Source organism: Oncorhynchus gorbuscha, linkage group LG02 (genome assembly GCF_021184085.1).
Source record: "Oncorhynchus gorbuscha isolate QuinsamMale2020 ecotype Even-year linkage group LG02, OgorEven_v1.0, whole genome shotgun sequence".
NCBI lineage: Eukaryota > Metazoa > Chordata > Actinopteri > Salmoniformes > Salmonidae > Oncorhynchus > Oncorhynchus gorbuscha.
The window spans coordinates 43,115,746-43,132,074 of NC_060174.1; the positions used below are offsets into that span (position 1 = coordinate 43,115,746).

General features: G+C 42.8%; 1 protein-coding gene across 5 annotated transcripts in view; it reads left to right on the forward strand.

Annotated features, from left to right (window-relative positions):
- LOC124002578 (liprin-beta-1-like) overlaps window positions 1-16,329 on the forward strand; it is an 80,513-nt gene that overhangs the window by 57,199 nt on the left and 6,985 nt on the right. For all 5 annotated transcript variants that reach the window (XR_006833076.1, XM_046310083.1, XM_046310092.1 and 2 more), the window contains 5 exons: window positions 208-345; window positions 512-662; window positions 6,585-6,696; window positions 6,985-7,073; window positions 16,113-16,235. Coding sequence is in view for 4 of the 5 variants with exons in the window: in XM_046310083.1 (XP_046166039.1) it covers window positions 208-345; window positions 512-662; window positions 6,585-6,696; window positions 6,985-7,073; window positions 16,113-16,235 (613 nt within the window). In the remaining variant the exon portion in view is untranslated. The remainder of the gene's footprint in view (window positions 1-207; window positions 346-511; window positions 663-6,584; window positions 6,697-6,984; window positions 7,074-16,112; window positions 16,236-16,329) is intronic.

The window sequence follows — 16,329 nt, forward strand, 5'->3', positions numbered from 1 at the left end:
GAGTGGTTGAAAACGAGTTTGAATGACTCCAACCTTAGTGTATGTAAACTTCCGACTTCAACTGTAAGTAACAGAAACATGTTTTGGAGATGTATTATTGTATAAAAAATTGCTTTCTGCAGTGGTTACTCCACTACTCCACAACTTTCAACCATGACCAGACTTAATTTATTTCTTGTTTTTTTGTGTGTTTTTTTTCCTTTTAAGGCTGAGGAGAAGTCAGTCCACCACGTTCAACCTGGATGACAACCTATCAGAGCCGGTCGAGTTCAAGAGGGGCGGAGTCCGGGCCACAGCAGGACCCAGACTGGGATGGTCCCGGGACCTACAGCAATCACCCAACACGTTAGTGTGAATGTGCACTCACCTTGAATTAATTTGAAACGACAAGTTAGTGTGCACAGTGCACTCCCATTTAATGATGATGAGGAAGTTAAATCGAAACTACAATGGTCAAGTCATTCAGAAAAATATAAGCTAGTGTGTCCTACTGTAATTCTCTCGCTTGTAGTGACCTGGACACCCCGTTTGCCCGCTGGTCCAAGGAGCAGGTGTGTGACTGGCTGCAGGAGCAGGGACTGGGACTCTACCTGAACATGGCCCACGTGTGGATCTCTTCTGGACAGACTCTGCTGCAGGCCTCACAGCAGGATCTAGAGAGGGTGAGAACTGAGCTGGGGAGATTGTATCTCAATGAGATTGACCTGTATGAATAAAGGTTAAATGGAATGAAAAAACACCTGCAGTACATTGCAGTACACCTACAGTACAACCATATGTTATTTGTTATTATAAACTGGGTGGTTCGAGCCCTGAATGCTGATTAGCTGACCGCCGTGGTATATCAAACCATATAATCTAGAGGTGAAAGAAACGCACACCTATTTAGGCGAAGTGCTGGCTTGAGGAGTGGAACACTTAAAAATAAAGGAGAGCTGCAAACTCTAGGAGCTCAGATGCAAAAAATGTTACCTCCAATGTTTCGACAGACAAGCTGCCTTCATCAGGGTATAATGACAAACTGCGGGATGACTAATTTATGTAGTGCCAAAAGAGACACAGGTGTCTGTAATCATGGCTGTGTGTGGCTGGATATTATTGGTTAATTCTCATATTAAAACTGCATACAAAAAAACAAATGGATAGCGTACGATCATAGGTACAATTTGGCTACATCAGCCTACAAACATTTACGACAGCAAAATCACATCAATGGCTTCAGATTAGTCTACGTTGAGACCGAAGGGAGCAATGGTCTTTAAATTAAAGATCCAGACAGCCTCTTGTTTTAACAATAAATTGTCGAGGTCACCCCCTCTCCTAGGGAGGGTGACATGTTTGATGCCAATATAACGTAGGGACGAAATTGAGTGGTTTCCTTCCAAAAAGTGGGCCACAACTGGGTAAGTCGAGTTTTTACACCTAATAGTGCTCTGAGATACGTCCTTTTAATTTGCGTTTTTTTTTTACCCACATCATTTTTACCACAAGGACAAGTTATAAGATAAATAACTGCCTTAGTGTAGAGCACGTGATAACACCTTTGGTTGGGATCTGATTCCCTGTTTGGGGGTGTTTGAAGGATCTACATTTATATGTGCCATTGCATTGAGCACAGCCATTACATTTGTATTTTCCATCCAGAAGGGGTGCAAATACACACTGTGCAGGGATATCTTGGGGTGGTAAATCAGAGTTTACCAATTGATCTCTGAGGTTTCTGCCCCACGAGAATACGACCAAGGGAAGGTCTGAAAGCACATTACCGACACTATCATCGGATCTTAGAATGTGCCAATGTTTGAATGATTCCCTTAATTTGTTCAGGGCACTTTGAATAGCGGGTAGTTCTAATGCAAGAATGCTTATTTTTGGGACACTGACCTTGAAAAGGGTCATGTTTTGAATTTTCACAATGGCATTATTGTTTTGCATCACCCCTCCATAGAACAAAAATATCAATATACTGTTTCCAAATAATGACCCGAGGCAAGAACATTTTTGAGAGGAATGAAAATAGACTGTTTCTCCATGTAACCCACATACAAATTAGCATAGTTAGGAGCCATGGGGGATCCCATAGCAGTACCCTTCGTCTGAATAAAGAAATCATTTAGAAACATGAAGTAGTTGTGTGTGAGTACCATTTCAGCCAATGTTATAATGCACACACTGTAAGGTAGTTCATTAGGGTCACGTTGCAGAAGAAAATGTTCCACAGCTTCAATACTGCCCTCGTGTGGAATATTAGTGTATAACGACTCAACAACAAAAGTAACTAACAAATTATTATCAGGGAGAGGATCAAGAGATTCAATAATAGAGATCATACTGCTGGTGTCCTTTGCAAAGGAAGGGGAGCTGTTCTGCGAGTGGTCTAGTAAAAAAGTCAACAAAAGTCAAGAGGGGCCGTTACTCCATCAATGCCCGCAACAATAGGGCGCCCTGGAGGTTTTGTAACATTCTTGTGTAATTTTGGGTAGTATAGAAAGTGGCAATTTTAGGGTGTTGAATAGCCAAAAAGTAATGTTATTTTTTGGTTATCTGACCAGAACTTAAATAACCATCTAGGACAGTAAAGATCATGTTCTGAAATTGGGCAGTGGGGTCACTTCTGAGTTTGTTGTAAAAGGTGCTGTCTATGACATTCATTTACATAAACTGTCCTATCCATGAGTACAACTGACCCACCCTTATCAGCAGGGCGGGTAAGGACTGACATATCGAATTTGTCAATCAAGCAAAACTTGTTTTTCATCCTTCGGTAAATTATGGAAAGATATGTACTCATGTTTGTTCGTAAGGAGATGAACAACATATTTTTCAACAAGTCTGCAATATGTCTCAATAGAGTGATTGTGATTGGCTGAAGGTATAAAATAACTCTTACTTCTAAAAGGAGTCGTAGTATGTGCAGGTGAGCAACCTACATGTTCAGTAGAAATATCACGATTAGGGGAGCTAAAGTATCCCCTTAAAACGGATGTTTCTAAAAAACTTAAACATGTCTACCATAACATCAAAATTGTTGCACTGAGTTGTAGGCACAAAAGATAACCCTTATTAAGCAAGGAGACATGGGCAGGGCTCAATATCTTGCTTGATAAATTAAAAACACTCTGGGATCTGGGAACGTGTGAATGGTCCCCTCTGCCTCTGGTAATCGTTTCTTCTTACCCTGTCGGGTGCTGCATCTCGTCGGTGCACGTGCCCCCGGCCACCTCGGCTCTAATGTTGGCCCAGTCTCTCGTTGGATAAAAAACTGGCACTGGAAGCAGATGAGGTGCAGGTTGTGGAAAGTTGGTCAGATGGGGGTGGATAGACGTAAGCGGCAGCCCTCCTGCGTCTGTCATGGAGAGGAGGAGCAAGGACCTCTTTTATCAGTGTTTCTCCAGAAGTAGACTTTGTCCTTGGACTTGTCTTTTTTGTCTTGGTTGAATTTCCTGATTTTTAAGTTCCTTTATTTCTGTAGACAGCTTGTCCTGGAGCGCTTGGTTAGTTTTCATCAGTTCATTGAATATGCCATCATCATTCACAGCTCCTTGCAGAGCTGTGCGTTTCTCTTTAATCGTGTTATCCATTTCAGTCAAATCAACGATTAATGTAAACAATTCATGTCTTTAACTCAATCGAGCATTTGTTCAGGATGGCACACCAGTGCTCACAGAAATCATCTGTGCGCTGTCCCAATGATGGTTCTTTTTGCCACCTGAGTGGAGTGACTATATGTAGATGCATTCTCGTCTGGCACTTAGATAAATGTAACAGTTCTTTCGAGAGGTCAGAATTGCCCCCCGGGGTGTCAAAAAGGGACTCCGATACAATTATCTTATCAAGTTTCCTTTGGCTGTATTCAAAGTAATCTCGTTTGGGTCTTTGACCAGTGTCTTGAAAATAATTGTCATTCGGCATCGTTTTAGAGATTTTTGTCGGTAGGGTGCTGTTTACTGGGAAACAGAATAATCTATAGGTGAAAGAAACGCACACCGTATACCACGGGTATGACACAACGTTTATTTTTACTGCTATACTTCATTTTTACTGCTGTGCTTAAGAACAGCCCGTAGCCGTGGTATACTGGCCATATACCACATCTCCTCGGGCCTTATTGCTTAATTGATCCCCTATGAGGCATTTTCGCACCATTAGGCTCAGGGTTGAAGCACCTATTGATGAAGTCAAAGCCAGAGGCTATGTATTATTGTACCATACTTAAGGACCTTAACAATCAGACAAATAATCCTGTAAGGCAGCGATTCTCAGCTGGTGGGTAAGAACCCAAATTTGGGTCGCGGTACGTTTTGAATGGGTCGCGGTACGTTTTGAATGGGTCGCGGTACGTTTTGAATGGGTCGCTGATGCGTTTGAATGGGCCGCGTATGCGTTTTGAATGGGTCGCGATGCGTTTTGAATGGGTCGCGGTACGCGTTTGAATGGGTCGCGGTACGTTTTGAATGGGTCGCCGTACGTTTTGAATGGGTCGCGGTACGTTTTGAATGGGTCGCGGTACGTTTTGAATGGGTCGCGGTACGTTTTGAATGGGTCGCGGTACGTTTTGAATGGGTCGCGGTACGTTTTGAATGGGTCGCGGGTGTTTGAGTAAAAAGTATGAGTATTAAAAGAATACTCCAGTCTGAATTTAGAGTAAACAACTTTAACCAGGTAAAAAGTGATTACCGTAATTGCTGGACTATTCAGCGCACCCGAATATAAATCGCACCCACTGAATTATAAAAAAATATGTATTTTTGTACATAAATAAGCCGCACATGTCTATAAACCGCAGGTGCCTACCGGTACATTGAAACAAATGAACTTTACACAGCCTTTAAACGAAACACGGCTTGTAACAAAAATAAATAGGCTTTAACGAAACACGGCTTGTAACAAAAATTAAACAGTAGCCTACCAAGAAAGTCATTGGTCACTATCTTCCTCCTCCTGTGCACTGAAACCACTGAAGTCATCTCCTTCGGTGTCGGAGTTGAATTGCTTCATCCGATGTTGGATCGTTTTCATTGTCGCTCTCGTCACTTTCATCCGGGGGCAAATACCCCGCTGAGCTCATGCTGCCCCTTCAACACGCAGCAGTCCAGCCTTTCGAAACCCGTTGATGATAGTGGATTTTTTGACAATGCTCCACGCTGTCAGGACCCACTGGCAGACTTTACCTTAAGTTGCTCTTCGCATGCGGCCCGGCCCGTTTTAGTGAAGGATTTCTCCCCACTTGTCATCCAAGCCTCCCACTGAACAAGGAGCGCCACCTTAAATGCACGACTTACACTGATGTCGAGTGGCTGCAAATACTTTGGACCATCTGCTTTTCTTCCCTCTGAAATGTTTGTTGTCTTTTTGCACTGAGTCAGTTCCTCACGCTGCTGTTTACAAAGTCTTATAATCGACTCATTAAGGCCAAGCTCCCGTGCAGCAGCTCTATTTCCTTTTCCAACAGGCAGATCAATCGCCTTCAACTTGAAAGCTGCATCATATGCATTTCTCCGTGTCTTTGCCATGATGAGGGTGACAAAATTACTACCGTAATCAGAATGATGGGAAGTTTGAGCGAGCTTGATTTATGTCACTTGATGTGACGGTGCTCAGTTTTTTGGCGGCATGAATCTTGTGAAAGCGGGAAAAATCCATAAATTAGCCGCGTCGTTGTATAAACCGCGAGGTTCAAAGTGTGGGAATAAAGTGGCGGCTTATAGTCCGGAAATTACGGTACATTATTTCATCTCTCAACAATTGTTCTTCAATCACAGTATTTTCAATATACGCTGAGTGTACAAAACATTAGGAACTTTAGAAACTTCCTAATATTGAGTTGCACCCCCTTTTGCCCAAGGTGTTGAAAGCGTTCCACAGGGATTCTGGCCCATATTTTCTCCAATGCTTCCCAAAGTTGTGTCAAGTTGGCTTGATGTCCTTTGGATGGTGGACCAATCTTGATACACACAGGAAACTGTTGAGCGTGAAAAACCCTAGGAGCGTTGTAGTTCTTGATACAAACCGGTGCGCCTGGCACCTACTAACATACCCCATTCAAAAGCACTTGAATCTTCAGTCTTGCCCATTCACCCTCTGAATGGCACACATACACAGTCCATGTCTCAAGGCTTAAAAATCAATATTGTTTTTCCTTCTACACTGATTTGAAGTGGATTTAACAAGTGACATCAATAAGGGATCATAGCTGTCATATGGTCAGTCTGTCATGGAAAGAGCAGATGTTTTTAATGTTTTGTATACTCTGTGTAATTTGTTCATTCATATAAAAGTATTCTATATTATGGCAGAATTGTTGAAGCCCGGTGCATCTCAGCATCAGATTTCACATGTTCAGATCCCATATATTCCATCAAATATTCACAGCACTTTTATTTTGAACCTGCCTCTTTTTTTACTCTGTAGCCACTCTGGCCAAACATACTGTACTTTGTAGGCAGTTAATCAAATGGATGGAAGTAATCCTTGTTGTCAGGCTAACTGTGTCTCTGTTCTGCCCTGGGGGTGTGGTGTATAATACACTGACTTTGGGTGGTTGTTCTCTCTGTGTGTGCGTTTGCACATACGTGTGTGTTTAGGAGCTGGGCATCAAACACCCGCTGCACAGGAAGAAGCTCCAACTGGCCCTGCAGGCTCTGGGCTCTGAGGAGGATGACAATAAGGGCAAACTGGACTACAACTGGGTGACCAGTGAGTAGATGAACTGCCAGTATGGGGTCAAGGTTTTATACTGGGGTTTTACTATGCCTTACGTCATCTCATGTTGTCTAAATTATGTGGTGGGCGTTTTGAATTCATTGTAATCCAATTTACTAGTTATAAATTTGATTCAAATGCTCTCAAAATGAAAGTTTGATTGTTTGATTTCTGATGGCAAAATTGACTGGCAGGTTGGCAAATCTCACTCTCTTTCTTGCCCTCTCTCGCCTTCTCTCCCCCTCTCGCCTTCTCCCACCCCTCTCTCGTCTCCTTCCTCAGGATGGCTGGATGACATTGGCCTGCCTCAGTATAAGACCCAGTTTGATGAAGGGAGGGTGGACGGCCGCATGCTGCACTATATGACAGTAGTGAGTCAGACCGACTGATGCTCGCGCACACACACACCCACCAATATTCCTGTCCTCAGGCCATGCATGGGTCTGATCAGAGTCACAGATAGAGATATATGTCGTATGTCTCTGGGCATAATGATCACACTGCTAGTTCACATTAGGCTGAACAGACTGAACAGCGTGGATTAGTAACACTGGAGAAGGCATAGTCTTACCCTCTGGATGCAATCACTACACAATGGCTTGATTTAAGACTGCTCACAAAAACACTTGCCATGCACCACACTACTATTTGTTTTTTTCCATCGCTTTCGTACAATTCTCACAAGTACAGTGCCTTCGGGAAGTATTCAGACCCATTGACTTTTTGCACATTTTGTTACGTTACAACCGTATCCTAAAAGTGATTAAATCAATTTAAAAAATCCTCAGCAATCTACACCCAATACCCCGTAATGACAGAGGAAACACTGGTTTTTAGACATTTTTGCAAATGTATGAATAATAAAACAAAAATGACCTTATTTGCGTAAGTATCCGGACCCTTTGCAATTAGACTGAAAATTGAGCTCAGGTGCATCCTGTTTCCATTGATTATCCTTGAGATGCTTTTACAACTTCATTGGAGTCCACCTGTGGTAAATTAGATTAATCGAGCATGATTTGGAAAGGCAAACACCTGTCTATATAAGGTCCCACAGTTGACAGCGCATGTCAGAGCAAAAACCAAGCCATGAGGTTGAAGGAATTCATAGAGCTCAGGGAAGGGTACCAAAACATTTCTGCAGCATTGAAGGTCACCAAGAACACAGTGGCCTCCATCATTCTTAAATGGAAGAAGTTTGTGTATTACTTTGTTAATTACAGCGAGCAAAGACAACCAGCACCGTCAATCATAGTTAACGAGTTGTAATGTTATTCCACCATTGCCTCACATATACCACAGGTGTCATAAGAGTGTCATAAACCATCACTCAGAACCCCATCAACCCCTTTTTTTTATCTTCATCTATATGTGTTTTTTTTTAAATTGACAAACATACACATTTCATCAACAAGTAATGCCAATTCACAAATATCAATTCTTCTTTGTTTTCCAATAGTCAATCATGAACATATCAAAACAAACCCCAACACAATGAGTCAGTCTTTGGTCCATTAAACATCACCACTGAATATTCAGTCTTTCTGGAGGCCTGCTGGCCCTCTCAGACCTGTGCAGGGTCTAAGGCTCTGTGTTTGAAGCTTCTGGCCACTCCTAGTACCTTCTGTCATATCCCCACTTGTTCTCCATTCTTTGGAGTCCAGTGGCAGTATGCCGGTGTCCTCAAACGTCTCCTGTGTTCTCAAAAGGTTTTGTCTATTGCGCCGATACACAGACTCATCTTCTGTCCTGACTGTATATGATCAAGGCGCAACCTCCAATACAGTAGCCTTTCTATCCCATGAATTCGGTTCCCGAACTCGAACCACATCCTGAGCTGCCAACTGTAACAACTCTCTAGCAGTTTTGTTATAGTAGAATTTGTGTCTTGCCTTCAGATGTAGGGCCCTATCATTCACAGCTAATGACAGTCATTCAGGCAGAAACTAGACAACCTGGAACGCAACTTGCGTCCCATTTTAAGATTTCTGCAGGTGACCGGCCACATTCCAAGGGCGCTGTTTTGTAAGACAATAAAGCCAAGTATTGATCAGTCCCACTGTGTGCTGACTTTTTTAAAGAGTCCCTTCATGATTTGCACACCTTTTTTCAGCCTTCCCATTATTTTTAGGATATAGCAGACTAGAGGTTATATGTCTGAACTCAAAATGCTCTGCAAACATCTAAAACTCACTGCAAGCAAACTCAGGTGCATTATCAGAAACAGCCACTAGGGGGAATCCCATGCCTAGCAAAACATTATTTCAAGTGCAAAATGACAGTCTTTGCTGTTTTGCTGGACAAGAGTTCAATTTCAGGGTAATTTGACAAGTAGTCGATAGTCAACAAATAGTCCTTACCATTGCAGTGAAACAAGTCGACTCCAACCTTTTCCCAGGCTGTGGTGGGTACCTCTCCCATAACCATGGGCTCCTTAGGCTGTCTAATGAAATTGCCCACCATTTGCTCAATGTCAGAATTTATATTTGGTCAATAAAGGGACTCTGGCCCTTCGCTTACATTTCTCAGCTCCCAGATGTCCTTCATTTACTCTCTTTAGCATCTCCTGACGCATTAAAGCAGGTATCACCATTCTGTTATTCTTCAACAGCACACAATTGACCACTGACAGCTCTGCTTACAAGAGCCTTCTTGATAGCCATTTTCCAGATTATGGATCACCTTGCAAAGAATGGGATCTGTTGTCATCTCTAAAACTATTCTCTGTCGTTGCTGCTCTGAAACAGGAAGTGACTCCATGACCATATCCACATGCAAGGAAACCTCTTCCTCCATAGACTCCTGATTGAGGCTGATTTGGGCCACCACAAATGGAGCCCTTGAGAGGGCATCTGCTACCACTAAAGTTGACCCAGGCACATTGGTTAGAACAAAAGCATAGCGTTGCAATCTAATCAACATCCTTCGAAGACGAAGAGGCATGCCGTTCAGATTGTTTTGAGAGATTGGAGTAAGGGGTTCATGGTCTGTTTCTAGAATCACCTTTACGCCGTAAATGTAACAGTGGAACTTCTTACGACCAACCCTAGGCGCTCCTTTTCTATTTGAGCATAACACTTCTCGGCATCAGTCAAAGAACGGGCCACATAAGCCACAGGCTTCCACACACCTTGATGGAGGCGTCCATGGTCACCTTTGTAAGCCTTGTCAGGTTCGAGAAAAGTTAGCACTTGCTAGTCAGCCAAAATGTTCTTTACATTGTTCCACTCTTTCATGTTCTCTGTTCCACGAGAACTCTGTCTTGTCCTGAAGGAGTGTCCTTAAGTTCACTGTTTTAGCTGACAGATTTTGTACAAACTTTCCCAAATAATTGACCATACCCAAAAACCTGCTAAATATCTTTCCTATCTGTTGGATTAGCCATCTTCCTCACCGCATTGACCTTGGTATGATCAGACTGCACACTCTCCAATGATGGCCTATCCCCAAGAAATGTGATTTGCTTCAAACAAAACTGACGTTTAGCCCGATTTAGCTTCAAACCATGCTTCTGAACCCTCTGCAGATTATTTTCCAACCGCTCATTTTGTTCCTGAATAGTGGACCCCCAGACCAGGAAATCATCAACACACACACAAACTCCCTCTAACCCCTCAATGACCCTTTCCATGGCCTTGGGAAAGAGCTCAGGGGCAGAACTTATGCCAAAAGGTAACCTTCCAAAGAGGGTATTGACTGTATAAAACTTGGTGCTGGCTGCATCCGACCTCACCTGCCAGAATCCATTTGAAGCATCCAACTTGGAGAAATAATGTGCGCCAGCCATTTCACACACTATCTCATCCCTCTTAAGAATCTTAAAATGCTCCTTTTGATACATTTATGAAGGTCTTCGGGGTCCATACACACTCTCAGATCGCCATTCCTTTTCCGAACAACACCATGAAATTGACCCAGTTGATTGGCTCCTCTGTTTTCACGAGCACATGGAGTTTGACCATTCTTCCCAACTCCTCCTTTAAATCCTTCCGTAGTGGCACCAGTACTCTGCGCGGTGCATGAATCACTGGCTTGGCTATTCTCTGTGAGGGTAATTAAGTGAAGGAGAGGCTCCAAATCCTGTGAACACAGCTCCTCACCATTTTGATTACTTGTCACCCGTTGAACCCTGTGCAGCCAGTCAGTCATTAATGGTGTACACTCTCTTAACCAGTCTCAACGACTCACATGCTGTATTCCCCAAGAGAGAATCATGCCCCTCTGGTACAATCACAAACATAAGTGTGTGGCTTCTTGTTTTTCGCTTTACAGTTAGCCGACACAAAACTTTAGTCTCAATTGCGTGGCCATTGTACGCCTTGAGAGCCACAGCCTTTTGCATGATGACTGGTTTGTGCTTTAACTCATGAACATCCCTCATATTAATTAGGTTGACTTTAGCTCCTGTATCCAGCTTTAAGGTCAAAATTGTACCATTGACCACTAGTGGTTTAACCCAATGGTCACTAGCTATAGTATGGACCTGTGATGGTTCTTGCCCATCCTCCATGCACCCCTTTGTGTCCTCAGTGTCCACAAACAAATCACTTTGTTCATTCTCCTCCATTTCAATAGTGTGAACATTTTGTCCCCCATACTTGTCCTTTGCAATACACATTTTTCCAAAAATGTTTTTTTCCCCTTGCACTTGTAGCGAAATGTCACAAATGCAGGACACTTCCTGTTCTGGTGCCTGGTGCCACACCTGTTAGATTCATATTGCTTGTGAATCCTTTGCTCATAGCGCCCCCTTGTGTCCTTATCTACAATATCCAATGCATTCGCCTGATATATATTTTTACTACAGTGTCCAAATGTAACTCACTTTCCCTCAGAAATCTTTCTATAACTCTGGAGTCATTTATACCAAACACAGTCTTATCTTGAAGCATAGATGAGGTTAGGTCTACAAAATTACGTCTGTGCTTTTAATTTCAAATCAGTAAGAATGACTGAAGTGAAACTTTTCACCTTGCTGTTGTATACGACAGTGAAACACAACATTCATATGTCTCGTTCTTCTTAGGTGAACAATATGCATCAAACTGATCCAGTTCCTCCGTGAACTTGTCTTTATCCTCCTCATTTGCAAACGTGAAGGTATTGAATATATCGATTGCCTGGGTACCCGCTATAGTAAGAAAAATAGCAACTTTACATTAATCCGGCTCCTTCGTAACTCCAATGGCAGACATATACAGCAAAAACCGCTGCCGAAATGTTTTCCAATTCGCATTCACATTCCCATCCAGGATCAAAGCCTCTGTTGGCTTGATTATATCCATTGCACTTACATAAACTCCAACATTCACAGAAAAAAACATGATTTCCACTTCTAGTACCATGTATTACTTTCTTAGTTACAGCGAGAAAGGACAACCAGCACCACCGTCAATACAGTTTGGAACCACCAAGACTCTTCCTAGAGCAATCGGGAGAGAAGGGTCTTGGTCAGGGAGGTGACCAAGAACTCAATGTGCACTCTGACAGAGCTCTATAGTTCCTCTGTGGAGATAAGAACCTTCCAGAAGGACAACTATCTCTGCAGGACACCACCAATCAGGCCTTTATTGTAGAGTGGCCAGACGGAAGCAACTCCTCAGTAAAAGTTACATGACAGCCTGCTTGGAATTTTCCAAAAGGCACCTAAAGAAACAAGATTCTCTGGTCTGATGAAACCAAGACTGAACTCTTTGGCCTGAAGGCCAAGCGTCACGTCTGGAGGAAACCTGGCACCATCCCTACGGTGAAGCTTGGTCACCACCAGCAATATTCTGTGGTGTTTTTTCCAGTGGCAGGGACTTGGAGACTAGTTAGGATCGAGGCAAAGATGAACGGAGCAAAGTACCAGAGAGATCCTTGATGAAAATCTGCTCCAGAGTGCTCAGGCTGGGGCCAAGGTTCACCTTCCAACAGGACAACGACCCTAAGCACACAGCCAAGACAACGCAGGAGTGGCTTTGGGTGGCCCAGCCAGACTCCGGACTTGAACCTGAACAAACATCTCTGGAGAGACTTAAAAATAGCTGTGCAGCAACGCTCCCCATCCAACCTGACAGAGCTTGAGAGGATCTGCAGAGAAGAATGAGAGAAACTCCCCAAATACATTTGTGCCAAGCTTGTAGTGTCACACCCAAGAAGACTCAAGGCTGTAATTGCTGCCAAAGGTGCTTCAAAAAGTACTGAGTAAAGGGTCTGAATACTTACATAAATGTGATATTTATTCATCTTTTCTCTTTTTTATTTGTCATTATGGGGTATTGTGTGTAGATTGATGAGAATAAGGCTGTAACCTAACAAAATGTGGAACAAGTCTGAATACTTTCCGAAGGTACTGTGTGTGTGTGTACAGTAAACATGTTTCCAAAATGGAGTTGCTGGGGTCTTTTTGATGGGGGGTTTACACTACTTTACTAAAATGTAATTAGCCAATACAGTACTTTATTACTGTAAAATGGGCCATTTACTTAAAAGATGCTTTTATCCAATGGGACAACAGTGAGTCCAATACAATGCGTGATTACAATACAGGTAGGTGTATGATTGCCATCTGTATTAGCATGCAACTCTCCTCCAGGCCATGGGTGAGGCATGCGATGACATCAATCCAGACCAATGTCAGGTTTGGATTCACCATGCCAACCATTTGTTCACCAGGCGAATGAACAATGAGGGAATTGACTGCAATGTCGATGAGAACAGTGCAAAAAATCAATCCCAGAAAAGCAAAGGACCTTGTGAAGATGCTGGAGGAAACGGGTACAAAAGTATCTGTATCCTCAGTAAAACCAGTCCTATATCGACATAACCTGGAAGGCCGCTCAGCAAGGAAGAAGCCACTGCTCCAAAACCGGCATGAAAAAGCCAGACTACGGTTTGCAACTGCACATGGGGACAATTATCATTATTTTTTGAGAAATGTAATCTTGTCTGATGAAACAAAAATAGAATTGTTTGGCCATAATGACCATCGTTATGTTTGGAGGAAAAAGGGGGATGCTTGCAAGCTGAAGAACACCATCCCAATCGTGAAGCACGGGGGTGGCAGCATCATGTTGTGGGGGTGCTTTGCTTCAGGAGGGACTGGTGCACTTCACAAAATAGATGGCATCGTGAGGTAGGAGAATTGTGGATATATTGAAGCAACATCTCAAGACATCAGTCAGAAAGTTTAAGCTTGGTTACAAATGGGTCTTCCAAATGGACAATGACCCCAAGCATTCTTCCAAAGTTTTGGCAAAATGTCTTAAGGACAACAAAGTCAAGGTATTAGAGTGGCCATCACAAAGTCCTGACCTCAATCCCATGAATTTGAAAAGTGAAAAAGTGTGTGCGAGCAAGGAGGCCTACAAACCGGACTCCGTTACACTAGCTTTGTCAGGAGAAATGGGCCAAAATTCACCCAACTTATTGTGGGAAGCTTGTGGAAGGCTACCCAAAACGTTTGACCCAAGTTAAACAATTTTAAAGGCAATGCTACCAAATACTAATTGAGTGTATGTAAACGTCTGACTCACTGGGAATGTGATGAAAGAAATAAAAGCTAAAATAAGTAATTCTCTCTACTATTATTCTGACATTTCACATTCTCAAAATAAAGTGGTGATCCTAACACCTAAGACAGGGAATTTTTACGAGGATTAAATGTTAGGAATTGTGAAACTGAGTAATGTATTTGCGTAATGTCTATGTAAACTTCTGACTTCAACTGTATGTGAGAATGCTACTCATTGACGACAGCTCAGCGTTAAACACCATAGTGCCCTCTTAGCTCATCACTAAGCTAAGGACCCTGGGACTAAACACCTCCCTCTGCAACTGGATCTTGGACTTCCTGACAGGCCGTCACAGGTGGTAAGAGTAGAGAACAACACATCCGCCATGCTGATCCTCAACACGGGGCCTCCTCAGGGGTGGGTGCTCAGTCCTCTCCTGTACTCCCTGTTCAGTCATGACTGCATTGCCAGGCACAACTCCAACACCATCAAGTTTCGGCAAACAACAGCCTGATCAACGATGAGAGCCTATAAGGAGGAGGTCAGGACATGGTCTTGTGGTGCCAGGACATCCTCTCCCTCAATGTGATCAAGACAAAGGAGATGATTGTTGACTATAGGAAAAGGAGGACCGAGCACACCCCATTTTGTCATTGACGGGGCTGTCGTGGAACAGGTTGAGAGCTTCAAGTTCCTTGATGTCCACATTACCAACAAACTATCATGGTCCAAACACACCCAGACAGTCATGAAGAGGGCACAACAAAGCCTATTTCCCCCTCAGGAGACAAACGATTCGGCATGGGTCCTCATCCTCAAAAGGACCCTCTGTCAAAGGAATGCCCTAAAAATTGTCAGACTCCTGGCACCCTAGTCATAGACTGTTCTCTCTGCTACAACACGACAAACGGTACCGGAGCGCCAAGTCGAGGTCCAAAAGGCTTCTTAACAGCTTCTACCCCCAAGCCATAAGACTGCTGAACAGCTAATCCAAGGGCTACTCAGACGCCTCTCTTACTCTGCTGCTACTCTCTGTTTATAATGAATGCAGAGTCACTTTAGTAACTACCTACATGTAGATATTATCTCAACTAACCGGTGCCCCCGCACATTGACTCTGTACCGGTACCACCTGTATTTTGCCTTGCTTGTTATTTTGCTGCTACTGTTTAATTATTTGTTACTTATATTTTCAATTTTTTACTTATCTATTTTTTTTTTTCACTTAACACTTATTTTAAAATCTTAACTTATTCAAGCATTGTTGGTTAAGGGCTTGTAAGTCAGCATTTCACTGTATTCGGCACATGTGACATACAATTTCATTTGAATGGTCCACCACCATTCAAATCAATGATTGTGAAAGATGTCTTTAATGATCACACCTTTGATTAAACATGGGATAGAAATTATATTTCCAGTCAATTATGACGGGTGTATTGCATACTGTGAAAACAGTGTAATGTACTATCATTTACAGTACTGTAGCATATACTTTCTTTGCTATTGGATTAACTGGTTGTTAAAACAAGTAAATTGAGAAGATATTGTTTCAGTGATTAAATCAAACTGTTCTCATGGTATTTCACATACCTATATTTTGAATATAAGACTTACTGCGTTACAAGTGTTACCAGTTTGCCATTTTGTACTAGACTTTTGAGAATTCACTGCATACTTGTGAAAATAGCAGCAACGCGATTGGGGAAAAAAACGGTATTATCTTGATATTACTTCGGTCAAGACAACCATATAGAATCTCATCAGATTATATGACTTTACCTGCTGGGTAGTAGGTTTTTTTCTTTGCTTAATGAAAAACTCATCACTAACTCAACTGAGGGCTTCTGACGGCTTTTTCCGTCTCACCTGACATTACTCTTAACTTTCTTGTTCCTGTGTGTCCTCTGTTAGGATGACCTGTTGTCTCTGAAGGTGGGCAGTGTACTCCACCACCTCAGCATCAAAAGAGCCATCCAGGTGCTGCGCCTCAACAACTACGAGCCCAACTGCCTGCGCCGACGGCCCTCCGATGAGGTTAGGCCACTGGAACACTGGTTGTATTCATTAGGCAACAAATGCAAGACAACTGACTGAAACAGGGCTTATTGTTGCTTTCCGTTGTTTTAAA